This window comes from Microtus ochrogaster, unplaced genomic scaffold (assembly GCF_000317375.1).
Source record: "Microtus ochrogaster isolate Prairie Vole_2 unplaced genomic scaffold, MicOch1.0 UNK19, whole genome shotgun sequence".
Taxonomy (NCBI): Eukaryota; Metazoa; Chordata; class Mammalia; order Rodentia; family Cricetidae; genus Microtus; species Microtus ochrogaster.
The window spans coordinates 4,837,729-4,855,209 of NW_004949117.1; the positions used below are offsets into that span (position 1 = coordinate 4,837,729).

Below are 17,481 nucleotides of genomic sequence, written 5' to 3' on the forward strand. Positions count from 1 at the left end.
TATATCTTTAAACATGATCTTTAAAATAATTGAATGTTTCCCAATAACATGCATAAAACTGTATAGTTTTCTGAAACAACGAGATAATTTACCTCTGGAACTATTAGAAATAATTAACTGAATCTTAAGGAAAGTCTTATCATATACATATATAAGCCCTATAAGGGTTCTATATTAAAACTAATTAAAAATAGACTTTCCAAGATTTCTGGTTCACATAAATTTAAATTGAACAAAATTGTACCTCTTATACTTATCTTTTATTTTCCAAAGGCTTTGCCACCTAATTTAAAGGCATTGTAGCCTATCTTCTTTTGACTATTTAGTATTTTGCCCAATATTTACATGATCATCTCACAGATCTCAGGTCTGCAATAAGTAAGGCAGACCATAAATATCGTAGATGGTGTCATCTTGGGTGGTGGGGGTAGATGGCAAGGAAGTGGTGGGTTTGTCTTTTAATGGGATAGGATTTTTGAAAAGTCACCTTCAGGCTTCTGTAGGCCACCGTCTTCGTCACTGATGCTGCAGACAGTTTACAGTGAGCCTGCAGAGATGTAGCTCCTTGATGTAGGATGTGGGTTACAGTTCTATCTGGATAAACAGGTATGGCTTTCTGTTAGGGTTCATAGATGTAAGCCTTCCCCTTGTATCCCCAGAGGAGGCTTGAGTGTTCAGTCATCACAGCAAATGCCTCTTCTCTTACTGGTTTACAGCACAGTGGTAAAATGGATGAAAACAGGTTTGTGGCCGTGACCAGCACAAACGCAGCCAAAATCTTTAATCTTTATCCAAAAAAAGGAAGGATAGCTGTCGGTTCCGATGCTGACATTGTGATCTGGGACCCAGAAGCCACAAGGTAAGTCTGAGATCTGGCATTGCCTGGTTTTACCCTTGAAGAGAAGCACCAGCTTGCAAAGGAGCTTTGCTGGGCCCTTACCAGCCTTTGCTTATTAGCTGATTTATTCTGCCATGCCCAGGGATTCTGTGCGCAAGATAAAGGTTTGGATGTGCAAACGTTTCTTTGTTTTTCTTGGCATGGAGGATGCAGAAGCTGTGTAGAACTTGCTGGGAACGGAACGGATATGTATAGAAAACCAATATGAATTTGCCATCCCAGTGCCTGGCAAATGCCCGAGTTCACACGGAGGGACGGTGCAGAGCCCTGAAGAAAATAATAGGCTTAATTTGAAAAGAGCTGAATTGGAAACTCAAAATAATTACAGCCTTTTAAAAGCTTTTAGATAGAAAGATTCCAGCACAAAAGACATCACTTTTAGTTAGCCAGACTTTCCAGAGTAGTTCAGACCCAGCCTATCCTTCCCAGTAAGCTTAAGTCCTTTGTCCTCAATTTTCCACAATTCCCTGTTAATATTGGGTCTGACCAACTCCGCCAATTCAAAGGAGCATTTGATGGAAGTTGAATTTCTGCTAAATTCTCCTTGGGGATGTTGTCCCCAGCAGCTCTTGCTTGCTCATTTGTGCTTGTGGTAAACACTGGTAAGGAAGGACATGCCACACATTTCGACATTTTGTGTGCTTGTGTGTGCGTCGTGGGAATGTGGTGGGCCTTCCGTCTTCACTCCATGGCATCTATACAAGGTCTAGTATGTTTATTTTTATCGTCGTTAGCAAAAGCGCCTACTTTCTGGGAAGTGATGGTGTCACAAAGAGACAGTTTCAACGGAAGTGCCCTTGGGCCACCTTCTGGGAAAAAGATGGCCATGTGGAATTTGGAACATGAAGGAAGCTGCTGTGGCTGAGAGCCTAGAAACAAACCCCAGATGGTCTTTTTGTGGTTGGCACTACCCTCAGGATACTCATTGTTCCTACCTAGGGACCAGTTCGTGGGATTGGCAGGCCGAGGTCACAGCAGGTAGCCTTTGGCCAACACTCCAGCACACTGTAAAATGCCTGTACGGCAATGAAAGCTGTGTGAGAGAGAGCCTGAGCTCAGGAAATATCCTGAGGTAGCAGCCAGTCTCAATGCAGGGCTTTTGTTGCTGTGCTAACAGATTTACACTTAGATAATCAGTACCTGATAAAGCTAAATGCAGATGGTTTCCTACTGGTCTGGGAGTGGAGGACATTGTTTGTGTTTTTGGATGCGGGATGACCTAGGCTGGCTGCAGCTTGGAGAACTCCTGATTCTTTAAGTTCCTCTCTGGAGGGGCTGCCACTGCCCGGCAATTTGGTTAACTTACACCACTGCTCCATGGCTGGAAACAGGTAGGTCTTTTGAAGTATCTTGTGGCTTACAAGTATCACGAGGTTTAATTAGAAAGCCCCCAAATTCTCAAAATTCCACTCTTCTAAAAGGAATGTGTGGAAAAGTGGTGACGTTTGAAGCATCCTGTTTGTGTCATCATGGTGAAAATTAGTCACTGTTTGTGCAGGTCAGCGGGGCCAAACATACCCTGACATTGTTTCCCCGGTAAAGCGGAGCAGAATAGGTCTATGGCATGAAAGACCGTGTTTGTGAACCGTGTGTGAGATTTGACCTGCCGGCTGGGAGCCCATAGCTGTCACTTCTAAACCTGGGTGTTTTCTGAAAGCCGAGTACATTTCACTTTTCATGTTCTATCTTTTTTTAAACCCAATGTGGGGGGGGGGGCGGTTTAATTCTGTTCTGTGTTTTTCTGTATCAAAGTGGAAAGAAAATAAAGATACTCTATTGAGCTATAAATCTCTTCAGTCCAGTTCCTAACCCCGTGGAGAGCACTGGGAGGCCACTTCTGTGGTTCTTCTTTTCTTCTCCTCCTCCTCCTTCTTCTTTGGTGGTGAGTGGGGGGTGGGGGGTTGAGACAGGGTTTCTCTGTGATCCCCGGCTGTCCTGGAACCCATTCTGTAGACCAGTCTGGCCTCAAACTCACAGAGATCCACCTGCCTCTGCCTCCCAAGTACAGGGATTAAAACGTGTACCGTCCTCTATGGTTCTTCTTTAAAAAAAAAATACTTTTTTTTGTAAGCCATTCCACTTTTTAATTGAAAATAGGTTTCCCCCATATTATATATTCTGATTATTATTTCCTCCCTCCCAGATCTCCCCATTCTCCACTCACCCAAATCCATACCCTTTCTTTCTTCACTCTCTCATTAGAATACAAATAGGCATCAAAAAAATAATTTAAAAAATAAGATAAAATAAAAACAAACAAACTAGAATAAGATGAAGCAAACAAACTGCAAGAAGAAAAAGAGGTCTTCCCACCCCAAAATAGCACAAGGAACACATAGATGCAGAGACACATTCACACACACATAAATCCCATCACATCACTGGGACCCATAATACATGTGCAAAAGACTTGTAAGGGGAAAACAGGAAGGAAGGGAGAAAGAAAGGAAGAGAGGAAGGAAGGGAGGGAGGGAGGGGAAGAGAAAGAGAAAGAAGATGCTTAGACAATCATTATGAGACAAGGAACCCCTAAAAATGTCGTTGAGTTTGTTTTGAGTTGCTGCAGCTCTTTTTTAAACCTCTGCCATGTGTCTCCATCTGGACCCAAGTTGAGAGTCCTTGGCTGCCTGAGTTCTGTGGATCACACCGGCTCAGGTACAAAGCTTCATCTTCCTCAGACAACTGGACAAAGAGAAATGACCGGAATGCAAGGTTGTGAATAATTCACTCCCTTTATTTGCCACATTTTGCCACTTGGAGGGTATTTATAGGCTGTGATTATGTCCCCTGAGTCATGCCTCAGGCTATACAAATTTAGATCCCTTTCTCCCAAGCTCCAGTTACTAATCTCTAGAACATCGCTTTGGTCCTCCCGTCCTCGTCACTTGCGTGGTGCAGTGATCCAGATGTGTGGGTATATTTTTTTAATCGTCTATATATTACTTACTTAACTTCCCTCTGTTCAGTCTAAAAATAACTAATTTAAGGTCAAACTCAAGGCCCCTGTACCTCTTAGACATTTATTCATCATCAGTCAGATAGTTATTCAGTTATTCCTCTCTTTTGTCTGTTCCTGACCAGTTTTTGTATAACAACTGCTCTTTATATAATAACTAAAGAAAGTTAAATAGCTAAAATCACTTTTGGTGAATGAATATATATGGATTGAGCCTTTAATGTTGGATGATACATCTTTATTAGTATAGCTCATAAGCTTTAGCATTGCCAAAAACTCCTATGCTCTCAACCCAGGTCTGCTCATCACGAATACCCCAGTCCAGAAATTATGAAAACCAGTGCAGGCCCTTGTGACTGGTACTAGGTTGAGCTCCACCAAGGGTCACTTGAAGTCTCTGCAGTGCTCAGTAACAGAGAACTTGTTGGGCTTGCTGACGGTCTTGGCACTGTCCCTGGTACCATGTATACAGCATAAAGAATAGGAAATTAGGTCATTGTATATCTACTCCTCTTTTGCAAAACAATGTAACTAATAATTATTATGTCTATCATAGTATTACCATGAAGCAACATATGTATACATATTTTGTAAGCTAAACTAACCCTTTTACAGTGCTAATTTGATGTCAGAAGCCCCAGGTTCAAGTCCCAGCCATGCATAAATCAGATGTGATGTCACACACCTGGAACTCCAGTACTTTGGAGGTAGAGACATGAGAATCAGAAATTCAAGGTCATCTTGGGATGTATATATATTGAGAGAGAGAGGGAGAGTTTAAAAACAGCCTGCTAAGATAAGATCTCACTCCTTTTCTAGCTTGGCTGGTGCTGTACTTTGCCCATTATTTTCTCTTTTAGTTATGTTCAACTAATTTGCCTGTGTTGGCCAAGCAGCCAGGTAAACAAAGGAATTCTGTTGTGCTGACCCCCACACCCTCTTAGGAACACAGATCTTCTCATTTTCCCTGCTTTTGTTGTCCGATTGAAGGTAGAACAGTACTGTCCAGCTAACGAATGGGCCAGATCCTCTTTGGAACTTTTACTCAGTATTTTAAATTCTGTAAGATTTTTCTCTAATATACCGCAATAACATTTTGCACTAACATGAAATTTGTAGCGTGTGGAGAAAAGAGAGATGGGGTTGTTGAGGTAGAGGCTTCAAGGGATGAGGGATTGGATGAAGATTTAAACAACGTGAGGAGTGTTTTCCATAGTTCACATTTAAAGGGAGGAGCCACGCTGTGTATCTGGGTCAGTCACAACACCGGCTTTCTCTATTCTCGGCCTGCTTCGTGTAAGGAAGGTACTTGGTTGGGCTCTTTGTTCCAACCAGAACATATGCAGATGACCTCATCTGGGACATCTAATGTGCCACCGTATTTTTAGCCTCTCCATGCAGATCCTTAGAGATGGAGAACGCTCACCACGGTCACCGCCTACCTCTCCCCACCCTGCACACAGAACCCTGGTGCATCCGGCACACCTGTGTCCAATGCTGCACCGTCGTCCTCCACCACTTTTTGGACCTCTGTTATACTCTTGAGGCATTGGTACATTTTTAAAAAGGAATAAGGGGTCACAAGGGTGGTGGAGAGGGCCCCTTGAGCCCCCAACTCTTCTCTGCTATCATTGCCTGACAGAATAGCATGACTGCAGTTAATGGACTGACGTTGCTATGTTGCGATTAGTTAGAGCCTATTCTTCATTCAGGTTGGCTTATCTATTACCCAGCATTCATTTCTGCTCCAGGAAATCCCCCATATGTAAACTCACCATATTGCATTTAGTCCATGTGCGTCCTGAGACTGGTCTGAGGTGTGACACTTTTTTTCTCTTTATTTTAAACGGCTTTGTCATTTTCGAGGAATGATACTTGAGTATTTTGGAGAACATCTCCCTACAGCTCAACACAGAGTAGATTCGCATTGAACGCCGATGAGCAAAGCAGAAGGCAGCCGCCTCCCACACTACATGGGAGCTAGTGGGACTAGGCAGTGGCTCGAGGGACACTGGGAAGGCTGCTTTCAGCAAAAGCTGTGGCCTGGACGAAGTCAGGGACAGCTTCCCTTATGTGTGCTTTGAACTTATTGGACAGGATCTTAAGTGACTGAAGAATGAAGGGCTGCAGACACATGACAGCATAAATAAGACTTTCTAAGTGTGGAAGGTGCCCCGATTTCCTCCTTTTGATCTCTTGAAGCAACCCTTTACTTCTGTGTTGAGAGCGGTTTGTTTAGCAGGAGTTGACGGCTTGAAGAGAACTGTTTCTGTACGCTCACAAATTCACTCTGAACTGTTTCTCCTCGAAGCCAGGCACTGAGAGTCAAGGCTGTACAGGGCTAGGTCCTTCTTTGGGGAAAACTCAGTCCAGGGAGAGGAGCTACAAAATGATATATCCTCAGTCTCAGAAAGGCTGACTTAGGATATCGTATGAGAGGCGAGAGTAAGACATCGCAGACGTCAGAACATAGAGATCCTGCGTGAGAGAAGACAGAGGCGCAGCATCACACGAGGGGAGAGTGGATGAGGCCTCTGTCCCTGAGAGCATAGACTGAAGCAGAGGCAAAGCAAGCTAAAACACCCGGGGAGGAGGCCAGAGTGAAGCCATTATTAAGGTTGAGGACTGTAGAAGAGAGACAGCAATCCAGGCTGCAGAGAAAGGGAAGGCCAGGCCCTCACAGGCTGCCTCCAGTTTTGATTTGTTTACCACAGACCACGGTGATTTTTCACAAAGTTAGCCTTGTGGAAAAGCATTATTTAATCAAGGGAAGAAGTGGATTTATAATATTCTGTCTTGCAAGAAAGCATTCCCCTTTATCCTGTGCGTGTCATTTTAACGTTCACTGTAGTGCAATGTTACGTACACTTTCTGTTCATATCGTTAGACACCAGAGGTTTTCCTACGCAATTCCTCAAATGGGGTCTTAGCAAAAATGATCGCCGGCTTTGGTTAGTTGTTGCAGAGGACAGCGATGTGTAGTGAGCCCTGCATCCTGAAGGGGGCGCCCACAGCCCGCGCTGGGCCACCCGAGCTGCTGATTTCATAAGCACAAGGTGGTCTCCTGAGGGCGACTTCTGGGTACCTAGATGTTTTCGCTTGGTTTTGATTTATGTTGATTGTTAACAGCATGTTGAAATAAGTGTGCTTGTCACATAAATATGCTTTATTAAAATGTGCTTTATTAAAGTCACCAAAGGAGATCAGTAGAAAGAAAAGCAGGGCATCCTTACTTTTCTCTTTCCTCTCCTGTTTTGTAAATTCACAAAGAAGCTGCTTACCTCCAGCATGAGGCGTCTGACGTGCAGTGATGGACAGTGAGGGAAGATTGGACTGGGCGTGTGAGGGCAAGGGCTGGATATCCACCTTAGACATGACTAGCCTGTAAAAAAAAAAAAAAATCCCTGCAAAATCAGCTGCAGGACCTCTTCCATGCCATTGCACAATGAAAACAACAACAACAAAAAAAATAGTGCAAAGAGAGTGTCAACCTTTTATTTTGGAAACGAAGAGTTCCCTGCATTCAACTTGACGGCTCATTGAGCCAGTGTCTATCGCTTGTGACAGACTTGTGTCTTAACGCCTCAGTACTCCAGTTAAAGCTGTAAATCTAAGAACATCGCCTCATCTCGTTGTTTGACCTATTTCTGTAGAATACTCTGGTCCTTAGATTGTGAGGAAGAAGTCGGGAGTATGATTTTTAGGTGGTATCGAGACAGAATCTTACGGTGTCGTACGGTCAAGACAGAGAACAGCTAACGTGGCCAACCTGTTAAAAATCTGACTAGAGAGAGGGCGTGCAAGCTTCTCGCAGGCCTGCAGGAGCAGCAGTAACTCATGTTCTGGCAATTTAAGGCTATCCTCAGAGCTCCCGTTCCTCGGTATTCATTAAAGAGCACTTAGTTACTATGGTAACTGTCCCTTTTCAGTATTTATGAGCTACTGGGTCTCTCACAGTGTCTCAAGCACACAACCACACAGCTGATGACTTTGTGCACTGAAACATTTGATGAGGACTTCTAGCTGCTCTTCATTCTGCAGAGAAGGCATGTCCGCGTTTCCCGTTATTTTGGGTTTATTATTTTTTTTAAACTCAGTTACCGCAAGCTCTGACTCCGAACCGTGGCTCTTGAAGGCGTTGTCCTGCCCTCCCGCTTACTCTCATGGTGAAGAGGGATGAACACACTTAACTTTGCATGCAGTGAAGAGCCATGACCCAAGGATTGTGAATGTGCCCCAGGTTCCATGGGTGGACCTTGTGACCTTGTATGAAACTGAGCGGGAAAGGAAGGGCGCTCACCCGCAGAGAGTAGGGACTTTGAGGGGAAATGAAGCAATGGATAGCAAATAGCAACAAGAATCAAGCAGTGTATGGAAACAGCATCATCAGAGGTCGCTTCAAAGACACCACCAGGAATCTTGCTTGAAGTGGTTCATTGTATGTCATCTAAGTTCAGAACTGAAATCCTTCTCTTTCTGCCACACACTCACATACACACACATACATATGCAGATACATACACACAGGGAGACATACACATACATACAGAGACATACATACACACACACGGAGACATACATAAACACACAGGGAGACATACATACACATACACACAGAGGACAGACATACACACACACACATGGAGACATACATACACACAGACATATACACATACACACAGAGACATACATACACATACACATGGAGACATACATACACATGCACACAGAGGACAGACATACACATACACATGGAGACATACATACACACAGACATATACACATACATACAGAGACATACATACACACACACAGAGACATACATACACACACATGGAGACATACATACACATACACACAGAGGACAGACATACACACACACACATGGAGACATACATACACACAGACATATACACATACACACAGAGACATACATACACATACACATGGAGACATACATACACATGCACACAGAGGACAGACATACACATACACATGGAGACATACATACACACATGAACATGCATACAGACATATACACACAAACATACATACACAGACAGACATATATACACACATGCATATACATACACACATGCATACACATACACACATACACACACACACACAGACGTACACACACACACATATGCAGCAGCCAGCAGTCTGTGCTTCTATTTTGAAAAGCTGGTCAGCATACAGATCTGCTTTCCACGCCTGTTGCTGACAGAACGTGTGAGGAGCTCCTCCCCCAGCTCACGTTGTCCCAGTACACGTGGTAAAAGACGGGGAGTGGGCACACAGGGTTGTGACGGTGCCTGAGGAGACGTGAGGGTGGTGTGCCCCTCAACCACTCACTGTGTTGCCGTAGTGTTGGGCCCTGCATGTGGGCCTACATGTGTTTGTGCGAATCTGCCGGGGCATCCTCCATACAGTTATTACAGATGTATACAGTATCCGGGACAATCTCTCGGCAGATGATAATTTATAGTGAAGTATGTTGAGGTATGAGTGTTGTTTTTTTTTAAATTATTAATCCACACAAAATCCAGCCCACAATCCAGGCAATTGGGGAAGTAATAACCTGATGGGAGAGAAAAAAAAAAAACCTTTCTAGTAAAAGCTTTTCTTTAGAAAGGTTTGAGCTGAACAACTTCTTTGCCTTTGCTGAGCTGGGTGTGGCACTGGGCTGCTGCTGTGCCACACTGCTGGGTTCAGGACATTGCACGCAAAGCCTTGGCGGATAAGGAATGGCTACAGAACTTGGAACACAGTTGTACCCACTCATCAGCAGGTGGTTGGTGTGTGGGATGAGTGGGAGCTGTGCCTAGCCGTAGTCACTCAGAACTCATTGTACGATGACGTCACTCAGGCAGGGACTGAAGAAAGCATAAGAGAACGCTAATTCTGTCTCTCGGTTCATAGACGCCTCCACTTCTCACCAAGATAGAATTAAACTGAGAAGCTCGCTGGGCCCTTCTGCTAAGATAGCCTGGTGAAATCCGGATTCTTCAGTGCCCCCAAAAGCTGACCTCTTAAAAATTATTTCTAGTGGAGCTGTTCAAACAAACTGCCTGAGATTATTTTCATGGTCTTCAAGAAGACAAGTTGCTTAAAAAGAAGTTTGGGCTGCATGCAACGAAAGTCTAACTCTCCCCACCACACACACATACACACATGCACACAGGCACACACACATACAAACACACACGTACACCGAAAGACACATGCTCACACACACATGGGCAAGCAGGCATGCACACACATGCATGTGCACACACAGGTAAAATATCAACTACTACTTACTGAACGTTGTTTATTTAAACGTGTTCTTTTGCAGCTGAACCTCTCAGAGAGCTAGAAATGATTTGGGGACTTTCCCAGCATGGGCCATACTGTTCACGTTATGACAAAGGAATAAGTTAGCCCGGAGTAGCGGGCACCCATCCTATGCTGAGCAGTCTCCTCTGCAGAGCTTGTGTTCAGCGTTTAAATCAGAAACGTAAGCCCCAAAGAGAGGCTGCAGAAGGGGCTTTACCTGAACACCTGTCTCGTCTTTCTCCCTGCCCAGCACACTCATGTTTGCTTGTCTCCGTGCTGGCCTCCATCCCACTACGATTCCAGGAAAATACAGAAGCTCAATAGTTACTGTTGAGTGAGCGAACAAGGTACTAGTGCCCCTAGGCCAGTGAACAAATAGGTGCTTTTAAATGTGTGTGTGTGTGTGTGTGTGTGTGTGTGTGTGTGTCTATTTGGGGTTGTAAATGTGTGTGTGTGTTTGTCTATTTGGGGTTGTAAATGTGTGTGTGTTTGTCTATTTGGGGTTGTAAATGTGTGTGTGTGTGTGTATTTGGGGTTGTAAATGTGTGTGTGTGGTTTGTCTACTCAGGGTTTTGGTTTTGTTTCCCTTTCGAACTTTGTTTAACATCTCTTGGACCCATCTCAGGATCCACATTTTGCAGGGTTTTTTTTTTTTCCCCCTCTTTGAGTTGAAAAGACTAAAAAGAAAGGAATCCCAGGCATTTTTTCTCATTTAGGTCCCTAAAGCTGCAGTATTCCACAACCAATGGCCAGGGAGCATTCCCAGCCTGTCCATCACAGTGACTTATTCCAGGCTGTTTCCTTTTGTGGGTCCCAGAGCCACTTCTAACTCTGGCTAGTTACCCTAACAACCTGGGCTCTAGGTTATAGAGAAACAAAAAGGAGTTCATGGGGACCAATGGAAATTTGATGTCAGTACCTAAAGGGACTCCCAGGGACTCTATACTCAGAGTGCAGGAAGAGTCGTGGCTTTAGAGAAAACCTCAGCCGAAACATACAGCTCCTTCCAGGAGATGATCACAGGGCCGTGATAGTTGGAGATTAAGTATTTCAGGGAAAGGTTTTTGTTTGTTTGTTTTAGTAGCTTGAACAAGACATAAATGCATAATTTAAAGCTTGTTTGTTTTGTTTTGTTTATTTATTTCTGCTTTTTGCAGAGGAGAGATTTCAAAATATGGTCCCTAGGCTAGCCACACCACCGCTGGGGATTTGCTCCAAGTGTGAATCTCAAGTCCTGTCCCATCCCTGCTCCTTCATTTCCCCACACCCTAAGACGCTCTGATGCACACTGCAGTTTGAGAAAGAACTGGGTAAAAATTAGAGACTTGTAAAGTCCACTGTAGCTCAGCTGACCCCAAAGGCAGAAGGCTTCATCCCGAGTCCGTTCCTGTCAGGACAGAACTTGCCTTTCTTCTGTATGATATTCTGTCTTGTGTTTTACTCAAGAATCCCATCGCTTAACCCAGGAGATCGGGGCCCTTTCAAATGGTTGGTCCACAAAGTAAAGGGCGAAGTGCTAAGGCCTGACTCTGCTTTTTACACCCAAGTTGGAAAAACAGGATCTGCAAAGAGGTTGTAGCTTCCGCTTTTTACCCCAACACCTGTTTTGCTTCTTTTTAAAGTTTTCTGAATTTCTCTTCATTCAAGACTGGAAGAATGAGGTTAAGGATAACCGTGATGGTTCCATAAGAATCCCCAGGTGTTGTACATTAGTTAACTTTTGGACAGAAACAAGGGAGAAAGGGTTTGGTTTGATTCATGGCTTCAGAGTCATCAAGGTGAGGAAGGCAGGGCCAAGCAGCCCAGCTCACAGCAGCAATGTGGGTCAGGAGCAGAAAGCAGAGAGCAAGAACCAGGGGCCAAGCTATAACCTTGAAAGACCGGGCCCCTGCCAACTACGTCTCTAACCTGAGAAGAGAAAAGGCAATGGCTGCCGGTAGAAGGGAGAGGAAGGCAGGTGAAAGAGGCATCAGCAGTCACCCTTCCCTCCAGGGTCCAGGCATGAACGGCTCACCGCCCTAAGCTCTGCTCTGCCTTCTCTCAGGTTTTACACATTGATTTATTGATCAGAAAAGTAGCTAGCAGGTCGCTGTGTTGCACAACCATAGTTCAGTTATTTAGGAGGCTGGGCGTAGGAGAAGTTTGAGCAACTGGGCAACATGGTCCAAGACCCCATTTCCAAAAACCAAAAGCAACAGCTAAGACTGTGGTTCTGTGGTAGAGCATTTGTCTGTGATGCATACGTCCCAGGTTCAATCCCCAGAATGGCCAATAAATAATAAATAAATATCCCCAAACAAGCGCATTGAATACAGATGTGGATAAAATATAGCACAGATGCCAGGAGCTTAGGGAATAGGGCGCAAATGAAGGTTCAAAACTTCATACGTGTAGTAGGAGTAAGGATACATACTGGGGACATAGTGGAAACATTTGCCAGTCTGTCTTTTGAGCTGTGATTTCTACCTATGCACATCAACCAAGCCAGACCCACAGAAACTGAGCCTGGGGTCCCTGAAGCTAGGAAATAGAGGCCACTCCAACTTCCTTTACCCTTCCTTTAGGGTAAAACAGATACTCATACTTAGACTCAAGTCTGCATCTATTTTGCTGTTCTAACACTTAGTCCTCAAAATATTGTCTCATACTCAAGACACAGGAACACAGACATGGGCCTGCTTTCTGTGACTCAAGGTCATTGGTTATAGACACTCTGATTCTGGGTAAACAGTCAAGCTGACCCTTCAGTTCCCAATTCTCCCCACCTATAAGCTGAGATTCTTGATCCAAGGTCAGGGCCTCCTCCCTGTGTTCCCGGGCAACAGACTGCACGTCTGTCCTTGATCATAAGAGTTCACTTGGCTGGTACACGGCACAGATCCCTGCCAATCCGCCAGGGTGCCTGGACCCCAGCCCAGAGCACATCGGGCTGGCAGCATGGATTCTCTGGACACCAGAAGGCAGTTGACTTTCCAGTTTGAAAGACTTTGTGCGCCCACAGAACACCTACTCAGCATCTTCCCCCAGAGACTGAGGACTGCACACACCAGAGAGCGCTAGGAAGGGGTCGGGGCTGGGCAGGTCTGTTTTGCAACTGAGTCATGTCAAATCTGTTGCCTGGTTTCCTTTGTCTAACGTGATGTCTCTTTGGTGGGGAGGCAAACATATTGATACTATGTTGTGATTATGTTGCCTGAAAGAGATTTTTCCCTTGGTTCACCAGGCCTGCCTTTAGGACTGTAACTGGGCTTGCAGAACCTCCTTGGACTGGGTGTACGGCTTTCCATCTATCTAGAGCACACAGAAAGTTCCTTCTGGGGCAGGGCGTCATTGCCCCTCTCAGGGCTAAGTGTAGCAATTATGCAGGGGGTGGTTGCCCGTGTTCCTCTGCCTGTCATCTGATGCTGATACCTTTGCAAGAGCAGAGGCTGTGGCTCTGTGCTAAAACATTTGCCTCTGATGCGTGATGATGTCTCAGGTTCAATCCCCAATAGAGCCAAATATATATACTCAAGGGTATTGAGTACAGATGTAAATAAAATACAATACAGACGCCAGGAGCTTAGGGACTAGGGCACAGATGAAGGTGCAAAAACTCCATACAGGTAGTACGAGTCTACGATACCTAGAGGCCACACAATGGAAACATTTCTCAATCTCTGTCTTTTGGATTGCAGTTCCCTCCTGCCCTGTGAATCCTTCCCTCTAAATGCTTTTCTATATTTGTAACGCTCTTTGTCTCGCTAGCCTTCCTAAGGTGGCTTCTTTGCCATTAGATTTTCTCTCCACCTGACCCCTCGTCTCCTCCCTGATTTCTTTCTCAACAGGAAATATCCTGACTTTGCTCTCAGCTCAACTCTCCTGCCAAGCACTTCAGGGAAACTAAGCTTCCAAAGGAAAACAATGGAAAGACAATTTATCCATATTTTTTAAAGTGGAGTATTTTGGTACAAAAGATTACTGAATTCCACATGTCAAAGGAAAAGACACTAGTGGTAGTTAGATATAAACATACATTTATTGTATACTTACTATGTGTAAGGAATTTCTGAGCACCTGGGGACATAACGATAAGGTATTGTGTGTGTGTTACCAAAAAGGGTGTGCGTTACTGGAGCAGGCAAGACGCAAATGTAGGAAAAGACAAATAATATTTCAAAAGGGACATTGGCACCAGCCCCATTAGTACATGAGATGGGGAAGAGGTGATGACTGGTGGGTGGGGTCCAGATGACAATCCTGAGCTGGGTTCACCTGCAGTGGCTCCAGAGAAGGCCAAGGGTGCCGGCTCAAGAGCATCCTTGAGGGCGACGCTAGGTTTGCAGAGAGAGGCAGGCGATCTTCTGAGATGAAGTCAGGGTCAAGGAGGAGAGCGGGAAAGGTTTTCGCTCACAGTCGTAAAGACACCGCGGGGGGTGAGGTACAGCTGGCAAGGAAGTAAAACTAGGATCTACAAGGCTTTGAAGGCTGAGTTAACTATAGAAGAATGGTCTGGGTTGCAGCTCAAGCAACTATGTTGTCAAGCCATAGTTGGAGTTGATCTACAACCTTTATGGAGTTACTTTCCCAGAGCCGTGGTGGGTTAGCACAGCCAAAGCAATTTATGGAGAAAAGAGTTTATTTGGGCTTACGGTTCCAGAGGAGTAAGAGTCCATCAGGGTGGGAGGCAGGGCAGCAAGGAGCAGGTGCTGTGAGACCAAAGCATGAACTGACCCCTTGCAGGTTAAGGTTTCTGTTTACAGTTATGAGGGTTAGGATTAAGTTCCCGTTGGTCCTCTGCAGGTTAAAGTCTCAGTTTGTAGTTAGAGAACAAATTCTTGTCTGTCCAGTGCTAAGTCCTTGCAAGTAAAGGTTTCTATCTGTAATTAAGAATAAGTTTCTGTTTCTTAGATTGGATATAAACTGCAAAACATGTTTTTCAACTTAAACTGGTTCTTCTTCCTCCCTCTCATTGTGTTTTTCTAACGATGTAACAATTCATCCTCTTACCCCTGAAAAACACTTTCTCTCTCCCATGAAGAGACCTCAAAACGCCAGCAGGGGCTGTCCTCCAAAATCCCAATTTAGGGACTGGTCAGTCTCAGGTGCACCCCAAAACAGCTAGCTTTAATTGGACAATTGAGAATTTGGGTTGGTTGTTTCTTTTTGTTTTGTTTTGTTTTCTGCAATTTAACACAAGTCCACCCTGGGCAACCTAGTGATTGTGTCTCAAAATACAGCAGAAGAAGGGCTCGGGAATGGTCCAGGGTTGGATGTTTATATAACATGCAGGAGGCTCCTGGCTCAATCACTGGTAGCCAATAAACAAACATCCTCAGAAGCCGTGGAAAGGGGGTTGAGAAAAAGGAATTGATTTTAGAGATCTTTTTCCTGGCTGGGAAACTTCAAGAAATGGATGAAGCAGTGGAAGTGGAGTTAAGGAGAGGGGGCAGTTGTTAATCCCACCGATGGACGATAAGACCATTACCACAGTTTAAAACTAAATTTGAAGCAAGCTGTATTTAAATACTGGCTAGCTGGATGGATTCTGGCCAGGTCTATACTCAGGTTCCTGGGAAATGACCCAGAATCAAGTATGGCAAGAGCTTAAGGAGGAACACCCATAACTCATTGCATTTCCCCGTCAGGTCCAATGGGGGCAAGCATGTATCCTGACGGTCCTCCTGCCTGTGAAACTCCGCCCACATGTGATCAAGCACATCAAGTGCAGATGGGTCAAACAAACCTGTTCAGAAAAGTGAAAACATGAAGCTTATTATCTCCCATAAACAAAAGCCTCCAGCAACGTAGGAACCTAGTCTAATGCAGGAGGCTTGCAGGTCAGAGGCAACATTGTTTCAGAGACCTCTTAGGCATAGTAATTAAAACTTAAAGTGTAACTTTGGCTCCCACACAGTGATGCTTGTTTGTGACCCATAATTAAGTAAATGCCAGGTGAGAGGAATAGATGGCACTCAAAATCAAGGGGCAGGTTTTTAACTTGGGACCTAATTGGGCCAGTGAGAAACTCCCTTGGGCAAGTTACTCCCCTGACCTTGGTAAAATGTAGATTTTTCTCTTTGATAAAATGCAGAGGCTACTGTAAGGATAGCACCAATTTTTGGTGAGGGTTGCAAGGAAATAATGCCTTCAATATGGTGTGCAGCATAACAGAAACATTAATCTAGTCATTGTCACCGATACAGTAAGGACAGCACAAGAGGTTTAGAAGCTAGCAGGAAGATACCAAAAGTAACGGACCCAGAATGCGGAATCCTACAGCAAATAAAGCTTAGAAGAATCAACAGTCAGCCCAGGGCCCAGCTTGGCTGTCAATCACAGCTCCTTTCCGGTCCTTGCACTGACAGGTCGGTCAGGTGCCATTTTGACCACAGTGTCACCAGAATGTGGCCTGGGTGCTGCATTGTGCCAAGCCATTAAATAGTTTGGGGTGATCCAAATATATTTTAGAACCCCTCGATTCTCAGGCGCTCAGCCAGACGTCATGAATGTGGCCTCGGGGAAGATGATCTAGACACTTCTCTGTGACGATCCTCTCTGAGTGCGAGGTGACGAGCACCTCTTATGATTGCCACAGTTTTCCTATTTTATAGCTGAATCCTCGGGTTATCTCCACTGTATAAACTAAAGGCAGACCAGTTCTAGCAACCAGCACACTCCCACTACAGCACAATCTCTGACTTTCCTTTGAATTTTCTTGCTTCTTTTATATGTAAAAATTATTACCTTTCAACCGCAAATCGCTTTCATTTGAGCACTGATGAAGCTGACACCTTCAGGTTTATTAGTCACCAGGGTTGGGTTTTTTTTTCTTATAAAGAAATGTCTATTCGCGCCTATTGTTACTGTTTCTTTGGGTGACATAATGCTGTTTGTCTGTTTAAGGGTTCTATCACCTTTCTGGCAAGCTCTCCGAGCTCCTTTTGAGAAGTAAAGTGGTTCCTGGAAAGCATTCTGGGTAAACCGTGAAGTGCCACGTGCCTGGTACTATTATTGAAATGCTGATCTTGTTCATTAACTCACACTGGAATCCTGTTTCTAGCAGAGAAATGTTTGTTAATTCAGGAACAGTCTGACTAGACCAGTCAGCTGCCTGGGCCAGGGATTGTCATCCGGCTCACCCACAGCACCCAGCACAGTGCCTGGCACGGAGCAGGTGGGCCATAAGTACGCGGATGAGAGAATGCTGCCAGGGGCACCCATAAACAGTTAAGGATTGCCTACACCCTTTCACCAATGCAAAGTTTGTTTCCTTCCTTCCTTCCTTCCTTCCTTCCTTCCTTCCTTCCTTCGTTCCTTCCTTCCT

At 44.7% G+C, this 17,481-nt stretch overlaps 1 protein-coding gene across 2 annotated transcripts in view; it reads left to right on the plus strand.

The window, feature by feature from the left end:
* Dpys (dihydropyrimidinase) overlaps positions 1-17,481 on the plus strand; it is a 67,079-nt gene that overhangs the window by 31,427 nt on the left and 18,171 nt on the right. For both annotated transcript variants that reach the window (XM_005367525.1, XM_026789430.1), the window contains exon 7: positions 717-859. In XM_005367525.1, the coding sequence (XP_005367582.1) occupies positions 717-859 (143 nt within the window). The remainder of the gene's footprint in view (positions 1-716; positions 860-17,481) is intronic.